General features: G+C 43.8%; 1 protein-coding gene across 2 annotated transcripts in view; it reads left to right on the forward strand.

Moving 5' to 3' along the window:
- Positions 1-18,931, forward strand: part of LOC309389647 (dimethylaniline monooxygenase [N-oxide-forming] 2-like) — a 49,573-nt gene that overhangs the window by 24,076 nt on the left and 6,566 nt on the right. For both annotated transcript variants that reach the window (XM_081948240.1, XM_081948239.1), the window contains exons 3-7: positions 6,401-6,589; positions 13,134-13,296; positions 14,416-14,558; positions 16,162-16,361; positions 18,295-18,650. In XM_081948240.1, the coding sequence (XP_081804366.1) occupies positions 6,401-6,589; positions 13,134-13,296; positions 14,416-14,558; positions 16,162-16,361; positions 18,295-18,650 (1,051 nt within the window). The remainder of the gene's footprint in view (positions 1-6,400; positions 6,590-13,133; positions 13,297-14,415; positions 14,559-16,161; positions 16,362-18,294; positions 18,651-18,931) is intronic.

Here is an 18,931-nt window from a genome sequence, read left to right on the forward strand (position 1 = left end):
GCTTTTGATAATTTCAATTGGCAGTTTCTTATCACACAATTAGCTATTATGAAATTTGGAGAAAACTTTATTCAAATGATTAAGGCAATATACTCAAACCAGACAGCTAAAATAATGGTAAATGAAGATCTAACAGACAAAGTCAATATAAATAAAGGGGTCAGACAAGGATGCCCAAAAGGATATTCAAAATTATTACGAAAGGACTTAGACATACGAAAGGACTTGGAAAATTGGGCTAAATTACAATTATCGCTGATTGGAAGAATTGCGACCATAAAAATGAATATCCTACCAAAATTTTTATTTCTATTCCAAACTGTAGCAATAAAATTAGGGGGAAAAAATTTCGTGGAACAAAATAAAATAATTTTAAAATTTATTTGGCTGGGGGGGAAAGCTAGGATAAAATTAAAATTACAGGACTCTAGAATCAAAGGAGGATTTGGCCTCCCACATTGGGAACTGTACTATCAGGCAGCAGTGGTAACATGGCTCAAAGAATGGATAGTACTTCAAAATAAAAGAATATTGACGATAGAGGATCATGATTTACAGCTGGGCTGGCATGCTTTTATCTGGGACGGAAATAGTAAAGCCCATAAATATTTCCAGAGGCATCAGGTAAGAGGGGCCTTACGAGAAATATGGATGAAAATAAAAAAAAAACTTCTACACAAAAATTCACAGATGCATATCAACCATGGAAACAATTATGTACCCCAATGTAATAGATTTGAATAGGATATTGATATATATGAAGTTATTGGATGGGAAAGGAAAACTTAAAACAAATCAGGAATTAAAATTACAGGGAATTGAATAGGCTGGTGGCCGTTTAAATTTAAAATTTAAACAAGATACAAAAAGGACTTAGAACAGTACGCATTTCAAAATGGCTCCAAGAGAATTCACTGTGTCGCAGACATCTGGTTGTGAGTCTCTGGGCGTGAAATGGGGCCCAGGGAGTCAGTTGGGTCTGTTGATAGTATACCTGGCTCCCCGCCATACATCAACGGCCCTGCCCGGACTCCTCGAGCTGATCGCGGAGATGGCGATTGAGACCCCCAAGTTATTAGTGATGGGGGATTTCAATCTGCCGTCGACGGGAGAGGCATCCGAGGCAGCCCGGGAATTCATGGCTTCCATGACAGCCATGGATCTGACTCAAGTAGTTCGGGACCCCACACACGAGAGAGGCCACATACTGGATCTTGTGTTTGTCTCCGACCAGTGGACGAGTGATCTGGGAAGAGGGAATTTAGTCATCAACGCCCCTGTCATGGTCAGATCACTCACTTCTCCAACTGGACTTCCCTGGCGCTACTCCCCGCCGCGGGGAGGCGGAACCAGACGGTCCCAGATGGTTCCGCCCCAGGTGTCTGATGGAACCAGATAGGTTCCAGGCGGAGCTTGGGCCACCTCCTGCAGACCTGTCTCGCTCCCGGGCAGAGGACCTGGTGGCCGCGTGGAACAGTGCGGCCGCCGGAGCCTTGGACCGGGTTGCGCCTTTGCGGCCTCTCCAATGGCAACGATCGACCCGGGCCCCCTGGTTTAACGGTGAGCTAAGGGCGATGAAATGCCACAGGAGACGCCTGGAGAACAAGTGGAGATCCTCCCGCTCCGAATCCGATCGAACACAGGTAAGAGCCTACTCAAGGAACTACCTTGTGGCAATAAGGGTGGCCAAACGTCAATATTGTGCCACCCTTATAGCGTCCGCAGAGAACCGCCCTGCCGCCCTGTTTCGGGTGACCCACTCCCTGCTGTCGCAGGGACAGCGGGACCCCCCCATTGCAGGGCAGGGCAGAGGAGTTTGGGGAATACCTGCAGGATAAAATTGATCAGATTCGGAGGGGGTGGACCCACTCCAGTACTCCAGAGGGGGCGTCCGAGGCTAGTCTTGAGATTCCGCGCTGGGAGGAGTTTGACCCTGTTGTCACCGAAGATTTGGACAGGTTGCACGGGCGACTGCGAGCCACCACATGTTTACTGGACCCGTGTCCCTCCTGGTTGGTACTGGCTTCCTGGGAGGGTTCACGAGGCTGGCTACTGGGACTGGTGAACGCTTCGTTGGGTGATGGCCTTTTACCAACCGCCTTGAAAGAGGCGGTGGTTTTCAAGCCGCTTGTCCAAGGGGGGGGGAAATCCCCCTCCCTCCAGCCGCACCTCAAAAAGGATCCGAGAGTTTTACTTTTAAAAATGCTGAAAAGTCCATTAAATCAAGAGAAGGGGAATGAAGAGAGGAAGCGCCTCACCACACCGCCGCTGCACCTTCAATTCTGCATCGTCCGAACAGCATGGAGCGAGACGCACACGCGCCCTCCAAAACTGCTCCCCGATGCCTGGAGCAAAGCGGAGGAGCCCCCACCAGCCGCCGCCGATGCCAGGGTCCTCCGCGAGCCGCTCCCTCAGCAGGACGCCTCTCCGGGGCGTCCTGTGCCCCCCCAAGGGCGGGGGAAGCCCACCGGGAAGCGGGAGCAGGCAAGGAACTTGCCCGTCGCCATAGCCGCCGGAACTGAATAAGAAAAACACATTGTTATAAACAGACCGAAAGTAATAATGAAATTATATCTAGACTTTATATTATAATATATAAATTGATTGAAAATTTTTCTAGAACTAATATGCTGATTTTATATGATCATGTATTAATGTTATATACTTAGATGTAATTAATGAGTTTGGAGGGAGGGGGCGCCTGCCGCACTTGCAACTGCCAAAATTTGTACACTATTCCACCTACCCTTTTCCCTATAAATGTTTAAAAAAACCAATAAAATTTTTTGAAAAAAAAAAAAAGAAAGAGGCGGTGGTGAGACCCCTGCTCAAGAAGCCTTCCCTGGACCCAATGGAGCTAGCAAATTATCGTCCGGTCTCCAACCTTCCTTTTTTAGCGAAGGTTGTTGAGAGTGTGGTGGCTCAGCAGTTCCCGCGCCACCTGGAGGAAGATGATTATCTAGACCCGCGCCAGTCCGGCTTCCGGCCCGGTCACAGCACGGAGACGGCCTTGGTCGCGTTGGTGGATGATCTCTGGAGGGCAAAGGATGGGGGTTGTTCCTCCATCCTTGTCCTATTAGACCTCTCGGCGGCTTTCGATACCATCGACCATGGTATCCTATTGCGCCGTCTGGAAGGGTTGGGGATCGGGGGCACCGTATTGCGGTGGTTCCGCTCCTACCTCTCTGGCCGGATGCAATGTGTGTTGACAGGGGAGCAGAGGTCGACCCCGAGGCCCCTTACTTGTGGGGTCCCACAGGGGTCGATCCTCTCGCCTCTCCTGTTCAACACATATATGAAACCGCTGGGCGAGATCATCCGTGGTTTTGGGGTGAGATATCATCTGTACGCTGATGACACTCAGCTGTATATTTCCACCCCAAACCACCCCAACGAGGCTGTTGAAGTGATGTCCCGTTGTCTGGAAGCCGTGCGGGTCTGGATGGGTGACAACAGGCTCAGGCTCAACCCCTCCAAGACAGAGTGGCTGTGGCTTCCGGCACCCCGGTACAACCAGCACATTCCATCGCTGGCCATCGGGGATGAACAATTAGCCCCAGTGGAATGGGCACGCAATTTGGGCGTCCTCCTTGATGCCCGGCTGGCTATGGAAGATCATGTGGCAGCCGTGGCGAGGGGGACGTTCCACCAGGTTCGCCTGGTGCGCCAATTGCGACCCCTTTTGGACCGGGAGGCCCTGCACACAGTCACTCACGCGCTGGTGACGTCTCGCCTGGACTACTGTAATGCTCTCTACATGGGGCTCCCCTTGAGGTGCACCCGGAGACTGCAGTTGGTCCAGAATGCAGCCGCGCAGGTAATTATGGGGAGATCGAGGTTCTCCCATATAACACCGCTCCTGCGCGAGCTGCACTGGCTTCCTGTGGCCTACCTGGTGCGCTTCAAGGTGTTAGTTACCATCTTCAAAGCGCTCCATGGCATAGGGCCTAGTTACCTGCGGGATCGTGTCCTGCCCCATACATCCCTGTGGCCCATTCGCTCACACAGAGAGGGTCTCCTCCGGGTGCCGTCCTCTAGAGATTGTCAGAGGGCGGTGCCCAGGAGTAGGTCCTTCTCTGTGGCGGGCCCTACCCTTTGGAACGACCTCCCCCCAGACATCAGAACAACAACCGATCTCCGCTCCTTCCGCAGTAAACTGAAGACCCACCTGTTTCGGCTAGCCGGCCTGGCATAACTCGACAACTTTTCCACCCCTAGGTCATATTTAATTGTTAATTTTAGTTTTTAAACTATTAATGTTATTGGGGTTTTAACCTTTTTTAGTATTGCAATTATTTATTTATTTATTTTACCTCCTCTGTACGACACTGTGCTGACTGTTGCTTGTGTACGTCGCCCCGAGTCCCTGTGGGGAGAGGGGGCGACTAATAAGTTAAATAAATAAATAAATAAATAAATAAATAAATAAATAAATAAATAAATAAATAAATAAATAAAATGAACAAAGAATTGGACAAAATAGTAACAGGAACAGAAGAAAAAATTATTACAAAACATACAATTGTCTCTTAAAATTCAAAATGGAGGAGGAAACCGTGAAGGAAACAATGATAATTTGGGCTAAAAACCTCGGGTATAATATTGAATTGGACCACTGGGAAAAAATATGGGGGGAAAAATTATAAATTGACAATGTCGGCATCCAACAAGGAAAACATTTACAAAAAAATTTATCCCCTGCGAGATTGGCCAAAATGTTCCCAAACAGATCTCCAAACTGTTGGAAATGTAACCACCAACAGAGGACCTTCTATCATATGTGATGGACATGTACGAAAACCAAACCATTCAAAAATGGTTTGAAGAAATAATAGAACAAAAAATTGACATGAACCCTGAGTTGTTTCTTCTAGGAATAATTAAAAAAAATATTAGTAAGGAAGGATCTCCAATATTAATGCTTCATATAATCACTGCTGCCAGAATCTCATTTGCCCAAAGTTGGAAACTAAAAACCATTCCATCAAATGCAGAAACCATAAAAAAGGTGTTAGAATGCTCAGAAATGGACAAACTAACGATGGAACTAAGAGATAGAGAGGAAACAGAGTACTACAAGATATGGAACAGGTGGTATAACTGGCTTGAAAAGAGATGTAAAATCAATGCATAAGGAACACGTAGTAAACACAATGAAAAGAGATAGTATATATTTAGAAAGCAATAGAGATGGAAATATTTTATATAGATGTATATATTGTAAAAATGAGAAAGTAAACAAAGAAGAATATGTATAAAATAATAGAATGGAAAATGGAAAACCCGAAATCAGAAAAAAGAAATACTGATAACAGAAGCTGTAAAAGTGTAATTGTGATTTTAATGTTTGGAAAATGTCATTTTTTTTAAAAAAATAGTACTATGGTATAAGTAATCCTCCATGTTGTTTCTAAAGCAATATATTTCTTATAGTTAAATGGCTTTCCACCTGAAGGAAAGAGATTCTCTTTTAGGTAGTCTGTGTTTTCCATACATCAAAATTTCAATTTCAAAATTTCAAAGCTCAGATTCTTGCAATTTTGATGGAATAGATTTGGATACATTTTGTTCCAAATTCATTTTTATAGGAAGTGTGGAAAGTTATCACCCAGCCCTCTCCCAGAAAAATAAAATATCCTAGGAAACATTGAAAAGGCAGAATATTACATTTCCCTGGATGTGAAAAGGAAGAAACATGTTTAAAGAGAGAATAGCTCCCTGTAGCTTCCTGCCTCCACCCACTTTGTCAATGGGCCAATAAGGTGGCCAAGCCAGTCCCTTTACATAATAAAGAGTTCTCCCCTTCAGCTCCAGGGGGATGGGATTAAGGCATGATAATATTGGCCCTTTACCCAACTCCCCACATGGCATCTGAGAACTCAACCAAACCTGGATTCAAAATGCAGCCTAGAGAGTTGCCCTGCATGGCTCCATGGGAGTCTGACAACCAATCAGAAGACAAGCTCAAGATCAAAGGCCAGAGAGGGCATAAAACCAGGGACTCAGCATCTCAGTCCTCCCTTCTCTTCTTCTCCACCAACATTGAAGCATGTGATCAACTTTTCTGTTCAGGACTCAAGCCATGTGGTCCTGTCCACCAATAAACCATCTTTCCAAGCAGCCTCCATGTCTCCAGTGTCTTTTTCCCCACTTGGAGCCGAACCCCGAAGGATATTTCTTTCATCAGAAGAATGCAGGTAAATGTGAGCAATCAGCTCAAGTCAAAAGTTAGGCCTGTGATCAATATTTGTTTAGAATGCAGAATGAAGTCTGGTTCTTGTTCATTGTTGAGAATTGATGTTAGAGATACTAAAGAGTCAGAATCATCATATGTATCATCATACATGGTGGCTTTCTGTATAGAGAATATTGGAGAAAATGTTCTTTTTATATTCTTTAGGAAACTGTAGAGGAGAGAAAAGCAAGTATCTACAGGTCACTCACCAGTAATTCCTCCAAAGAGATGAGCTGCTTCAGTGACTTTCCAATGCCAGATAACTTTCCAAACTTTCTGCACAATATAAAGTTCCTGGAATATTTACGACTGTATGCAAAACATTTTGAGCTGCTCAAATATATCAGATTCAAGGTGAGTAGAATTGAATTTCCAAGTGACCATATGGACGCATCACACTAGCACTGTTTAAATCAGTGTTTTTTTCAAACTTGACAACTCTAAGATATGTGGATTTCAACTACCAGAATTTTCCAGCCAGCATTTGAAAAACACTGATTTAAATAAAATAAAATTGAAATCATCTGTGTAATAGCATTAAGCATAATGTATATCTCAAAGGACTACATAACATGTGTATTGTACACATACACATATACATACATATATGCCAGTTTAAATAAACCAAGGCAACTGTAAATAGAATGAAGTATAGTAGTCTATTAACCAGATAAATTATAACTGAGAAAATAACCCATTTTTTATACAGAGGAGCAGTGAAATAATCAGAACTGTAAAAGGCATCCCTTTGATGATGTATTTGTTTTCCATCAACCCCAGACACAGCACTTCAACTTTGAAAGAGAGTGTAGCTTGTCCTGTTCTGGTTGCAGATCTCCATTCCTGACTGGTAAACTTCCCAAGCTAGAGTAATTCTACTTAATGTAGTTTATCTATCTAATTACTCTAGAGGTGAAGAACTCAAGACCCTTTAAGTTCTAATTCCACTTTAAGCTTAAAAGCTAGCCAGGTAACTTCAGGCCAGCCACTCCCTCTCAGCCCAACTTACCTCACAGGTTTGTTGTTGGGGAAATAGGAGAAGAGACTATTAGGTTTGTTCACCATCTTGAGTTATTTATAAAAATAAATAAATAAAGACAGGGTAAAAATAAATACAGGTTATGACTGTAATGGAGCCTGACCATTACAGTTGCAAGTTGCAATGGCCATTAAGAGAAATGTCAATGTTAGATATTTGCATAAACTGCTGTAGTCTCCACTCAGATCCGCCACTAGGGCGGGAACAAGGGGTTGTTCTGATTGGACAGGAGGTCTGCCAGATCCCTATAAAAGGGGACCTGCACGACCCCATAGCAAGCTGGATCACTACTACATAATAAATAAAGAGCTGTTTGTCACTATCGTCTGGAGTCTGTTCTCTCGTTGCCCGAATCTAACATTTGGCGACGAAGGTGGGATCGAGAGGCAGATAGGACGAAGATCTACCACCAGAATCTACGGATCCGATCCAGCCCCGGAATTCGGCGGAAATTCCGGCAGCCATCTCAGCGCGGCAAATTCAAACGCAGGACAAGATGGCGATGCACGCTCCACCGACTCCATACAACCCAATCACGGAGCATTGGGAATCCTACATGCTGAGATTCGAATGCTTCCTCGAGGCAAACGATCTCATGGGAGTACCAGACTCCCGGAAAAAGAATATGTTCCTGAGCTACTGCAGTCAAGAAGTCTTCGAAACGGCCAGGGATCTCTCGGAGCCAACCCCCATCCAGGCGGTAACATGGACGGCACTACAGCAAACACTGCAGACACATTTCGCGCCAAAACCTTCCGCCACGTTCGCCGCCAGGAATTCAACACGCGGAACCAGAAGGCGGACGAATACATCAATCAGTACGTTGCAGCACTTCGAAAGGCAGCAACGCATTGGGAATTCAGGGACCTGGACGAGCAAATCCTGGCACGCCTCATATGCGGGTTAAAAGACATTTCGTTGCAAAAACGATTGTTGGCCAAATCCAACCTAAACCTGCAGATTGCGCTAGATGAGGCAAGAGCTTCTGAATCAGCGGACAGATCTGCAGAAATGATACAACGCTGGTACAGCGCAATCCAGCCAGGAGCCAGACAAGCCCGGGTGCATCACGAGGCCACCGATCAAGAAGCCAAGGACAGTGAGTACGAAGACAGCCATCGCATGCACAGCAGTCACACAAGACCGGCGCGGAAATCCGAATTCCGTTTGCCGCCCTGCGCAAGGTGCGGAGGAAATCATCCCCAGTCTACCTGCTGTTTCAGGAACGTTGTTTGCTCGCATTGCGACAAACTTGGGCACATTGCAAGAGTGTGTCGGAGCGAAGTCCCTGCCACACAATGGCAGCCTCCAATGTATCGCCGACAGAAGCCCAACCCAGGGGCTTGGCGGAAAAACAAAGGGCGCCCAGAGAGAGACCCGAGGGAGTCAACCGAGAGAGAGTATTCCCAGAGAGCTGAGAGAGAGTATTCCCAGAGAGGTGAGAGAGAGTATTCCCAGGGAGCCGAGAGAGAGTATACCCAGAGAGAACCGTTGAGAACCTATCTTACAACGATAGGTCAGGTCCGCACAAAGCGGCCTAAAAAGCTGAAACTCACTGTCCTCCTGGAGGACTCCCCTTGCGAGCTTGAAGTCGACACGGGATCGTCCCTAACGATCATCTCGTGGTCAGCAATGAAAAGGCGATCCCGAGCCTAAAGAAGCGCCAGCTACGAACACCAGACATCCTGCTTCAAGACTACCAGGGGAACAGGGTCCCCATCGTGGGTCAAGGCACGTTTCGAGTTCAGTTCAAAGACATCACAGCCCAGCTGCCCGTGACTGTCACCAGCGCACCATTACAGAGCCTCCTGGGACTGGATTGGTTTGAAGCCCTGGGGCTAGAAGTTACCGGAATCAACGCCGTGGGTAACAGCAGCGCTGAAGGGATTTTTAAGGAGTTCGAGGATGTGTTCAGCCCCGCCCTGGGTAAGTATGTGGGAAAGCCAATTTCATTCAATTTGAACCCAAATGTGGCGCCAATCCGACTCAAACCTAGAAGAGTGCCTTTTGCGCTCCATCCCAAAATTGATAAGGAAATCGATAAGCTCGTAGAGCAAGGGATCCTTGAACCGGTGGATCACGCTCGCTGGGAAGCCCCAATCATGACCCCCGTTAAGCCGGATGGGTCAGTCCGTATCTGCACGGACTATAAATGCACAATTAATGTCGCCCTACAACAAAGCGCATATCCTGTGCCCGTGGTTCAACACCTATTGCACTCGTTGGGGCCAGGAAAATTTTTTGCAAAATTACACATGGCACAAGCGTATCAGCAGCTGCCAGTAGATAGCACCACGGCGGAGGCCCAAACTATAGTGACGCACAGGGGTGCTTTTAAACGCAACCAGTTACAATTCGGTGTGAGCATCGCTCCGGGATTGTTCCAAAGCGTCATGGAACGGCTTTTGCAGGGCATACCAGGAGTCGTCCCCTATTTCGACGACATCTTGGTGTCGGCTGCAAATGAGGAGCAATTATTGAAACGTGTTAGGACTGTTTTGGCTAGAATTCGAGAAAAGGGTCTCCGCCTTAAAAAGGAAAAATGCCAAATTAACGTGCCCAGTGTAGAATTCCTGGGTTACAGAATCGATGGACTGGGAATACACCCGACATCGAAGAAAATTAAGGCCATCCAGGATGCCCCCACACCACAGAATCAGACCGAGTTGCAGGCCTTCCTCGGACTTCTTAACTTCTACAGCGTCTTTCTCAGACAGAAAGCCACCGTCGCTGAGCCGTTACACCGACTTCTAGCCAAGAACGCGAAATGGACCTGGGGATATTCCGAGGCGACCGCCTTCGCCGCAGTCAAGCGCCTGCTGACGACCGACTCTCTACTCATCCAGTACAGCCAAACCCTACCACTGGTATTGACCTGCGATGCATCACCTTTCGGCGTCGGCGCAGTACTCAGCCACAGAATGCCAAACGGGAACGAAGCCCCCATCGCGTTCTACTCAAGAACTTTGTCTTCGGCGGAATGCAACTACAGCCAACTGGACAGGGAAGCGTTAGCCGCTGTGGCTGGAGTCAAGCGTTTCCACGAATACCTCTACGGCCGCGATTTCGAACTTATCACAGACCACAAACCATTGCTGGGTCTTCTGGCGGGAAACCGCCCCACACCAGTCTCCCTCTCCCCGCGCATGACCAGGTGGACTGTTTTCCTGGCTGCGTATTCCTACAAACTGGTACATCAACCGGGTTCCACATTGGGGCATGCAGACGCGCTCAGCCGCTGCCCGCTACCGGAACTGTTAACCGACCCCACTCCAGAAATACCAGTCCTTTTGATTGACTGTTTGGACACAGGGCCAGTTTCTTCTGTGGACGTTGCTAGGTTTTCTGCTAAGGACAACGTAATCAGACAAATGCAAACTTGGGTATGGAGGGGGTGGCCCAAAGGTATTGTGGGACCCGAATTCAAACTGTTTTGGTCTAAGCGTGATGAACTGTCGGTTTTAAAAGGTTGTTTATTGTGGGGGGATCGAGTTGTTGTACCGTACAAACTGCGGAGTAATGTATTAGAGGCTTTGCATGTTGGGCATCCAGGGATGGTAAGGATGAAAGCATTAGCTAGGAGTTACATTTGGTGGCCAAACATGGACAAGGAGATAGAAGAATGGGTAGCCATTTGCAATCCGTGCCAAGAGTCCAGACCAGCCCCCCCTGAAGCACCCGCTACGGAGTGGGACAAACCGAAAGCACCCTGGTCGCGAATACACATAGATTTCGCAGGGCCAGTGCAAGGGCAAACGTTCTTAATAGTTGTGGACGCATACTCCAAATGGTTAGAAGTAGTCCTGATGACTTCGATCATGGCAGAGGCGGTTATCAAGGTACTACGGCGACTTTTCGCCACGCATGGCCTGCCCGACCTCCTGGTCTCCAATAACGGGCCCCAGTTCACGGCCATGCAATTCGAAGCATACTTAGCAAGTCAGGGAATTCGGCATGCCCTCGTCACGCCATTCCATCCGGCATCGAATGGACAGGCGGAAAGAATGGTGCGCTCTGCAAAAGAGGCTCTCGCTAGGATGGGCCCGGGTGATTGGCAAACACGGATCGATCATTATCTTTTAATCCAACACATTACCCCTAGTGCCACGACCGTAAGGAGCCCCGCTGAACTCCTCATGGGTCGCCGGTTAAGATCTCACCTAGACCGACTACACCCAAATTACTCTGCCACATCGCCCCCAGACTCTACAAGCAAAATTCGGAACTTTAGCATAGGGGATTCAGTATATGCCCACAACTATGCAGGGGGGGCACTGTGGATTCCGGCAAAGGTAATAGGTATCACCGGTCCTCGTTCCTACTTGTTAGAATTGGAGGACAGCAGGAACTGGAAAAGACACATCGACCAACTCCGAGGTCGCCTAACGCACTCCAACCTACGATCATCAAATGAAGAACTCATCCCATCAGAAAGACAGCCGATGCAACAACCCGAATCTCCCAGCACAGACGACTACGGCACCGCAGAGCCTGGAGTGGAACCTGAGACCAACGATAGAGCGGAGCACCCTCCCAACGAGAGGAACCTACCATCCCCAGCCAGGGCAACGGAACAAAAAGGACACTCCGATTTCACGCCCGCTCCGGCACAACCCGAACTTCGCAGGTCCACCCGAGCAAGGCAGAAACCGGCATACTTACAGGACTTTGTCACTAACCGGAACACTCCATCTAAGAGGGGAGGGGTGTTAGATATTTGCATAAACTGCTGTAGTCTCCACTCAGGTCCGCCACTAGGGGGGGAACAAGGGGTTGTTCTGATTGGACGGGAGGTCTGCCAGATCCCTATAAAAGGGGACCTGCACGACCCCATAGCAAGCTGGATCACTACTACATAATAAATAAAGAGCTGTTTGTCACTATCGTCTGGAGTCTGTTCTCTCGTTGCCCGAATCTAACAGTCAAGCCTAATGCCCCATCCCTGCTCTCATCAATGAATCGTTAAATGAATGTACAGGTTGTTAGGTGGAGAATTAGATGCCTCAGGGGTGGGGCAGACCCTTGGAGGCCTAGCACAGACTCAGGCCCACCTGCTCCAGGCCTCTCCCACCCTTGAGAGATTGATGCTCCCTCTCCCTTGGGATTTCCCCAGGCCGAGTCCTGCTAGCAAGCTGGCCTTTTAGCCATGCAACGGAGCCTAAAGGAGCTATCAATGCAGGGAGGAAAGTTATAGTTTGTAGGCCTTAGCCAATTGCCCATCCAGCCACCTGAGGGACCACACTCACTTCTAGGGCCAAGCAACATCCAACTTACCTTTATTTTTTCAGAGGAACCTGGGCCAGGCGAGGTGAGGTGAAGCTTTTGTTGCAGAGGCCGCCAGCCTTAGGCCAAACTTATGCTAATCTCCTAGCAAGTGGTACTTCTCAAGAGACTGTGGGGAGACTCTGTTTTTAAGGAGGCTCCCTTTGTGGAGACACTGTTATTTTTAAAAAGACACTGTGAGTTTGCTCCCTAGTGCCTCAGTAATTTTTTCACAGTGTTCCTCATTCCCAAAATGTATACTGCTGTAATACTCAAAAGTCTCTGCTTCCTCTAGTCCACAGGAAGAATGATTGGTGTATCATATTTATTTCTCATGGCAGGTGACATTCAGTGAGAGATAAAAGAAAGCAGGAGGAATTCACCTTAATTTGTTCCACATAAAATCTGTAAATACAACTTCAACCGATCAGCCTTTTCATTTCTCCTGGCTGAAGAAATGCACATCAAACATGGAAATTGTGTAAATTCCAGACTTGTTCTTTAACTTCATTCAAGAAAACAAAATGAGACAAGCTATTTTAGCAGCCAACAATTACTGTGTATAATAACTGTGTTCCTTCTCTGTTTTTATATTAGTCTCCAGTTGTCCGTGTAGAAAAATGTCAAGATTTCTCTACCACTGGCCAATGGAATGTGACTATAGAGAAAGATGGAAAACAGGAATCCTTCACCTTTGATGCTGTCATGATCTGTTCAGGACACCAGATAGAAGCATATGCTCCACTGAATTATTTTCCTGGTATGACTGGGCTTAACAGAACATCGAAGCTTTGAATGTTTTTGCAAATGTTTAGGAATAGCACATTCTAGCCCCAGCATCCAGCGATTGGGGATGAGATAAATTCAGCTCTGCCATAGAGACTAATGAAATAGCCATGGATCGTGCTGGAATGCTGGAATGCGGGGTGATGTTTAATTATATCTTGAAAATGGTACATAACTAAGAACCTGACTTCTTGCCTGCCACACAGATGCATTTGGAAATGGAAGGGGAAATGTTACAGACCTGAAAAATATGATCAGAAACACTATTTTGCTTAGCTTTTTATATTTGATTATAGTTTTATAGATTATAGTTTTTACATATAAGGAGAGATTGAAGGAAGTGAATAAGTACAGCTTGGGACATAGAAGGAAAAGGGAGGACATTACTGAAAACTTTAATAATATTAAGGGTGTGAGTAAGGTTCTAGAAGGCAGTATTTTCACCATTAAGCAAAAATCAAGAACATAGGAGCATAACTTCAAACTGACAGGAGGGAAGTTGAAAAGTAATGGTAGAAAGTATTGCTTCACAGAAAGAGAAGTGGAAGCTTGGAATCAATTTCCAGCAGAGGTAGTGAGTCAGTCATCAGTAACCGAGTTTAAACATGCCTGGGATAAATACATATATGTCATTTGACACAAATTTAACAACAACAATTTTTAAAAACCAAAGAAATAAAACACCTCAAAGGCCACTAGGTCCACTTGCTGGACCACTAGGACTTTTTATGCTGTCAGTTTTCTGTTTCTATGTTTTGTTGTATAGGTGCAGCATTTGTCACTCATGATATCTATGTTTATCCCTGTCATTCTTGATGTAACGTTTTGTCCTCAGTCCAAACAAAATGTTACAAAAAGTTACAGATTTTGAAATGTATCCTTTATGTCCAGTTGTGCAAACAAAATGATGAAAGCAAATCATGTAATAATACTCTTTATTTTTATATGATAGCAAGCTCATATTTTGATTTCTTTAAAGTGGGAAGGAATTGAAATTCTACACAGAGGAGAAGGGATCAGAATCTGGCACATCAAAACCAATTTTTTGCAGCCTAAAATTATTGTACTATAGTTGTGGTTTGTTTCACGGCAGGTTTTGAAAAATTCAAGGGGAATTCATTCCACAGCCAAAATTACAAGGATTCAGAAGGATTTGAAGGGAAGACTGTTGTGATCATTGGAATGGGAAATTCAGCTGCTGACATTGCTGTGGAGATCTGCAAGAAAGCAAATAAGGTATCGTAGGTATAATAAGAGAGGTATAATAATATACTAATTATATTATATATAATATAAGGTATAATAAGAGAGTAGGTTGTTTGGGGAGGTTATAATATTTCAGATGTGGTCTTAAGATTTTGCAGTAGGCCCAAAGCATGAAAGTGGATTACTCAATTTGAAAAGAACATGCATCCATACACACGAGAGAACAAGAATAGGGGAAGTCAAAGGGATACAGAACAATATAGGTATAAATATAAAAATTGCATACCATACTCTTGGGATATTTTTTTACAAAAACAAATGTTTAGAATGAATCATTGAAACAAGAGTAATATGATACTGGATCATCAGTTTCTTATAAAAAGAATTTTTTCCCTAGGCCTTCTCCGCATTTCTTGAATTGTAAAATCCATTTGCCAAAACATAAAACCAAATCTAGTTATTAGAAAGCAAAACAAATTCATTCCTAACTTCATTAAAACCACCTGGAGTGGATACAAGAGGTTTCACTTTTCAACTGTGCAAACATTTTGATTCATGTAATAATCTGGAATAAACTCAGAATTTGCCATATTAAAATAATCCCACCTATTCTGTATCCAAACGGATTACCAAGGAAGGGAGGATAATTCCCCTTCTAATTTCAGTGTGTCAGAAAGCAGATAAACCACAGAAAAAACAATGCAAACAAGTGAGTTTTAAATGTCCCAGGACAAACACCATAGAAAAAGGCAAAAATAATTTCCCAAATTCAAATGAATGATAGTCCAGCCCAATTTAGTGCTAATCTTGTTCCTGAATTTTCCCTGTATACATTGCTTTTTGAATAATATGTGATGCTTGCATCACAAATCTCACATATTTTGAAATCTGTTACAACAGTTGAATATTATGACCTTCATTAAAACTAGATAAACTTTACAAGTTTGTAAGGATTTCAATTTCTGAGAAATCTATTTCAAGCTAATTTAATGGCAAATATATTTGCAAAGAGCTATGGATGTTTAAGATCTCTGAGCATTCATTGATCTTATAGCCACATTAAGTGCTCTTCATTTCTGAGCTTTAGGGTACTAACATTTCCTTTTCTCAGATCTCTGGATATTCTTTGGACACTGAAATATCAATGGGGTGAAAAATGAGTCTCTATCCTTCCTTCCTTAAATTTGCTAGGTTTTATGTACATTGGCCTATTATCTGACTTGGTATCATGGTTCTGTAGTATTTTTATTTTCATCTTTTATTTGCATAGAAAATACCCACTAGGTGGGACATATTTAAATTCCAAACCTCTACCAGCAAAGCACAGAATCACAATCTAACAAGAGCTAAAATCTATAGTACCCCTCCTGTAATTACAGCATGAGTTTGAGGTCTATGCTGAAAAAAGCTGTTTCTTTGAGAATCAAAACAATAACCCCACTAATTATAAATTAAACGATTAAAAATAACAGAGTACTATAGAAAGGTTCATACTTATAGAGTGGGAAATGATCATGAGAGCATTATGTACCTATGCTCAAATGTTGTAGTAGGCTAAGGAAAAGAAAGTTGGTTTCAGGAAAAGGATAGCATCAAAATAGATACCTTCAACCCTTCTCTTGTGATTATATAGGTGGTCCTCAGTGCCAGGGGAGGCACCTGGGTGATGAGTCGAGTATATGACAATGGCTACCCCTGGGACACCATTTACCACACTCGCTTTATTAATTTTATTCGAAATTCTGTCCCATGGTTTGTTTTGAAATGGATGACAGAACAGAAGATGAATCAATGGTTCAATCATGAAAACTATGGCTTGGTGCCTCAAAACAGGTATATGAGGAGAAATGCATAATTATATATTTGTCATGAAACTGTCTTTATAGTTATTGCTAGTTATTACAACAATCACTTGCAAAATTAGTAATTTAACCTTAAAGCTAGTCAAGATTTTGAATTGTGCTGAATTTCACCTCCTGTACCATTCTGCAAAACCAAGCAAAATTGAATTGGTATGTTGCTTAAAATAAATTTTTATGAGTAAAGTTAAATAATCTTTGACTATCAGTATTAGCTTCCATTTATTTCTATTTTGAAAAACCATATGCAATTCCCACTTTAAAACTCACGTATCTGTAAAAACATGTTTCTTATTGTGTCTCTTCATGGATAACTTTTGTTGCCTTGCTGATCTCCAGAGTGTCAGAGTTCTGACCAATGCCCTAATTAAAACATGAATCTCAAGCTGAGGTTCAAAAGAAATCCAGTTATTTATTAGGAGTGTCATGTCGGTATGTACTAAGTGAAACCAACTCTGACCTCACTTAATTCACGCCTTGGCTCTGATCCTGTTTCCCCCTCCCCCCCAAGGTGTATCATCAGTCACATTCCCCAATGAAGCAATTTCACGGGTTGCAAAAGTCACTCCTTCCGGCCACTGTGGATGTCCGTAGAGATGGCCTTGATATTTGTCGGCTGGAATGTGCTTTGTTTTGACTGAGGTGCAAACTCCCTGATACAGCTGCGAGGCTCAATTCCCCATCCCGCTGCCGATGGCAGCTCGAGAGTTGGTCGGGAAGGCTTTGTGAGTTGACACAGGGATTTATTCAACAACAGCATCTACCCTTGAAATCCTTTCTTTTCTTCAGTATCAGTTTGCTGGCTGCTTTTGCAATGCAATATGAGGACTCTAATGAATACAGCATGTTCTTTACTGTATTATACAGACATATAGGAATTAAAACCAATAGCAAAAATAAATAATCCAAATGTCTAAAGTTGCAGAAAATATTCCAATAGAGACAAGAACAATAAAAACCAATCCTGAGCTCACTCAATACCTCCTATCTCTTCCTGTCCCAACCCAAAATGCCTGGGGGAACAGCCAAGTCTTTATTGGCTTAGAGTATGTAGGAGAAGCTAGTGTGGAGTATTTCAATGACTTAATAGTCTTTCAATCATCTTAATTGCAAGTGTATTTATACATTACATTTGTGTAGAAAAGCAGGCTGCTTTATGTGAGAAATCAAGCCTTCAAGTATCTAGTTTCCACTTTCAAGGTTTTTGTTTCTTTCTTTTTTTAAAAAAAAGAAAATTAATCACATATGCACTTTCTCAGGTATGTACAGATGCAGATTTAAAATAAATAATGAGTTATTCATAACTATATCCTTTTTAAAAATGTTTTTTCAACAAATCCCTCCCATCTCTACTTACAGGATTAAAATGGCAGAAAATGTTGCAAAACAAATTCTAGAGTTTTGAAGTTCTTCTTCCTATTTTCCCCATAACAACTCCTCTATGAAGTGTATTGGGCTAAGAGGTTGTGACTGCCCTAAAGTCACCCAGCTGGCTTTCATGCCTAAGGCAGGACTATAACTCTTTTGGTTTCTAGCCTGATACCTTCACCACTAGACCTAACTGGCTCGTTTCAAATTTTTAATTAATTTTCAATTAAACATTGTACAGTTTAAAATTAAGTTTAAAACTAGTTTAGAAGAAAAATGGGAGATGTCATCAAATGTTAGTGGGAAAAGCCGTTTTGTATAGAGTGAGAGTTGTTACAAAACAAAGGAGCGTGTTAGTGTAGATTGGCTTAAGAAAACTAGAATGAGTTCCTGAGGGAAGATAATTTCCCCTTCTAGGAAATGCTCTTCTCTTCATTGAATATGACAAAATCGAATTGTACAAAGTATTATGAAAAGTCAACTGGTGATAATATATTTTTCTTAGCAGTGTTTTCCATCTATTGTTCTATACGTTTTAGGTACTTGATGAAAGAACCAGTGTTCAATGATGATCTGCCCAGCCGTATCCTGTGTGGATATGTGAACGTGAAACCACTTGTCAGGCAATTCACAGAAACCTCAGCCGTATTTGAAGATGGGACAGTGGTGGAGAATGTAGACATTGTCATCTTTGCAACAGGCTACAGTGTTGCATTCCCTTTCCTGGACAAATCCGTCCTTGAGGTAGAGGATAATCGTGTCCCACTGTATAAACATGTCTTCCCTCCTCATCTGGAGAAGCCAACCTTGGCTGTTATTGGTCTCATCCAGCCCCTTGGTCCTATTATGCCTACTTCAGAACTGCAGGCACGCTGGGCTACAAGAGTCTTCAAGGGTAAGATTATAAAGAGGATGAATATTTTATATAAAGCGATGCCAACAGTGGGCATCCTGACCTGCAGAGTACAGAGGGATAATATGCTAAGTTAAGAAACTTGAAATCTAAAATTTGATACAGGATAATGATAGAAAATGAAGAACACTATACTTATTCAAGGTACAGGTAGTCCTGAAATTACAACCATTTGTTTAATGACACTTCAAAGTTACAATGGCTTTGTTAAAAGTGACTTATGTCTTCTACTCACACTTAGGGAATCATTGCACCATCCTTGT

Source organism: Natrix helvetica, assembly GCF_964273705.1.
Source record: "Natrix helvetica genome assembly, chromosome: 3".
Taxonomy (NCBI): Eukaryota; Metazoa; Chordata; class Lepidosauria; order Squamata; family Natricidae; genus Natrix; species Natrix helvetica.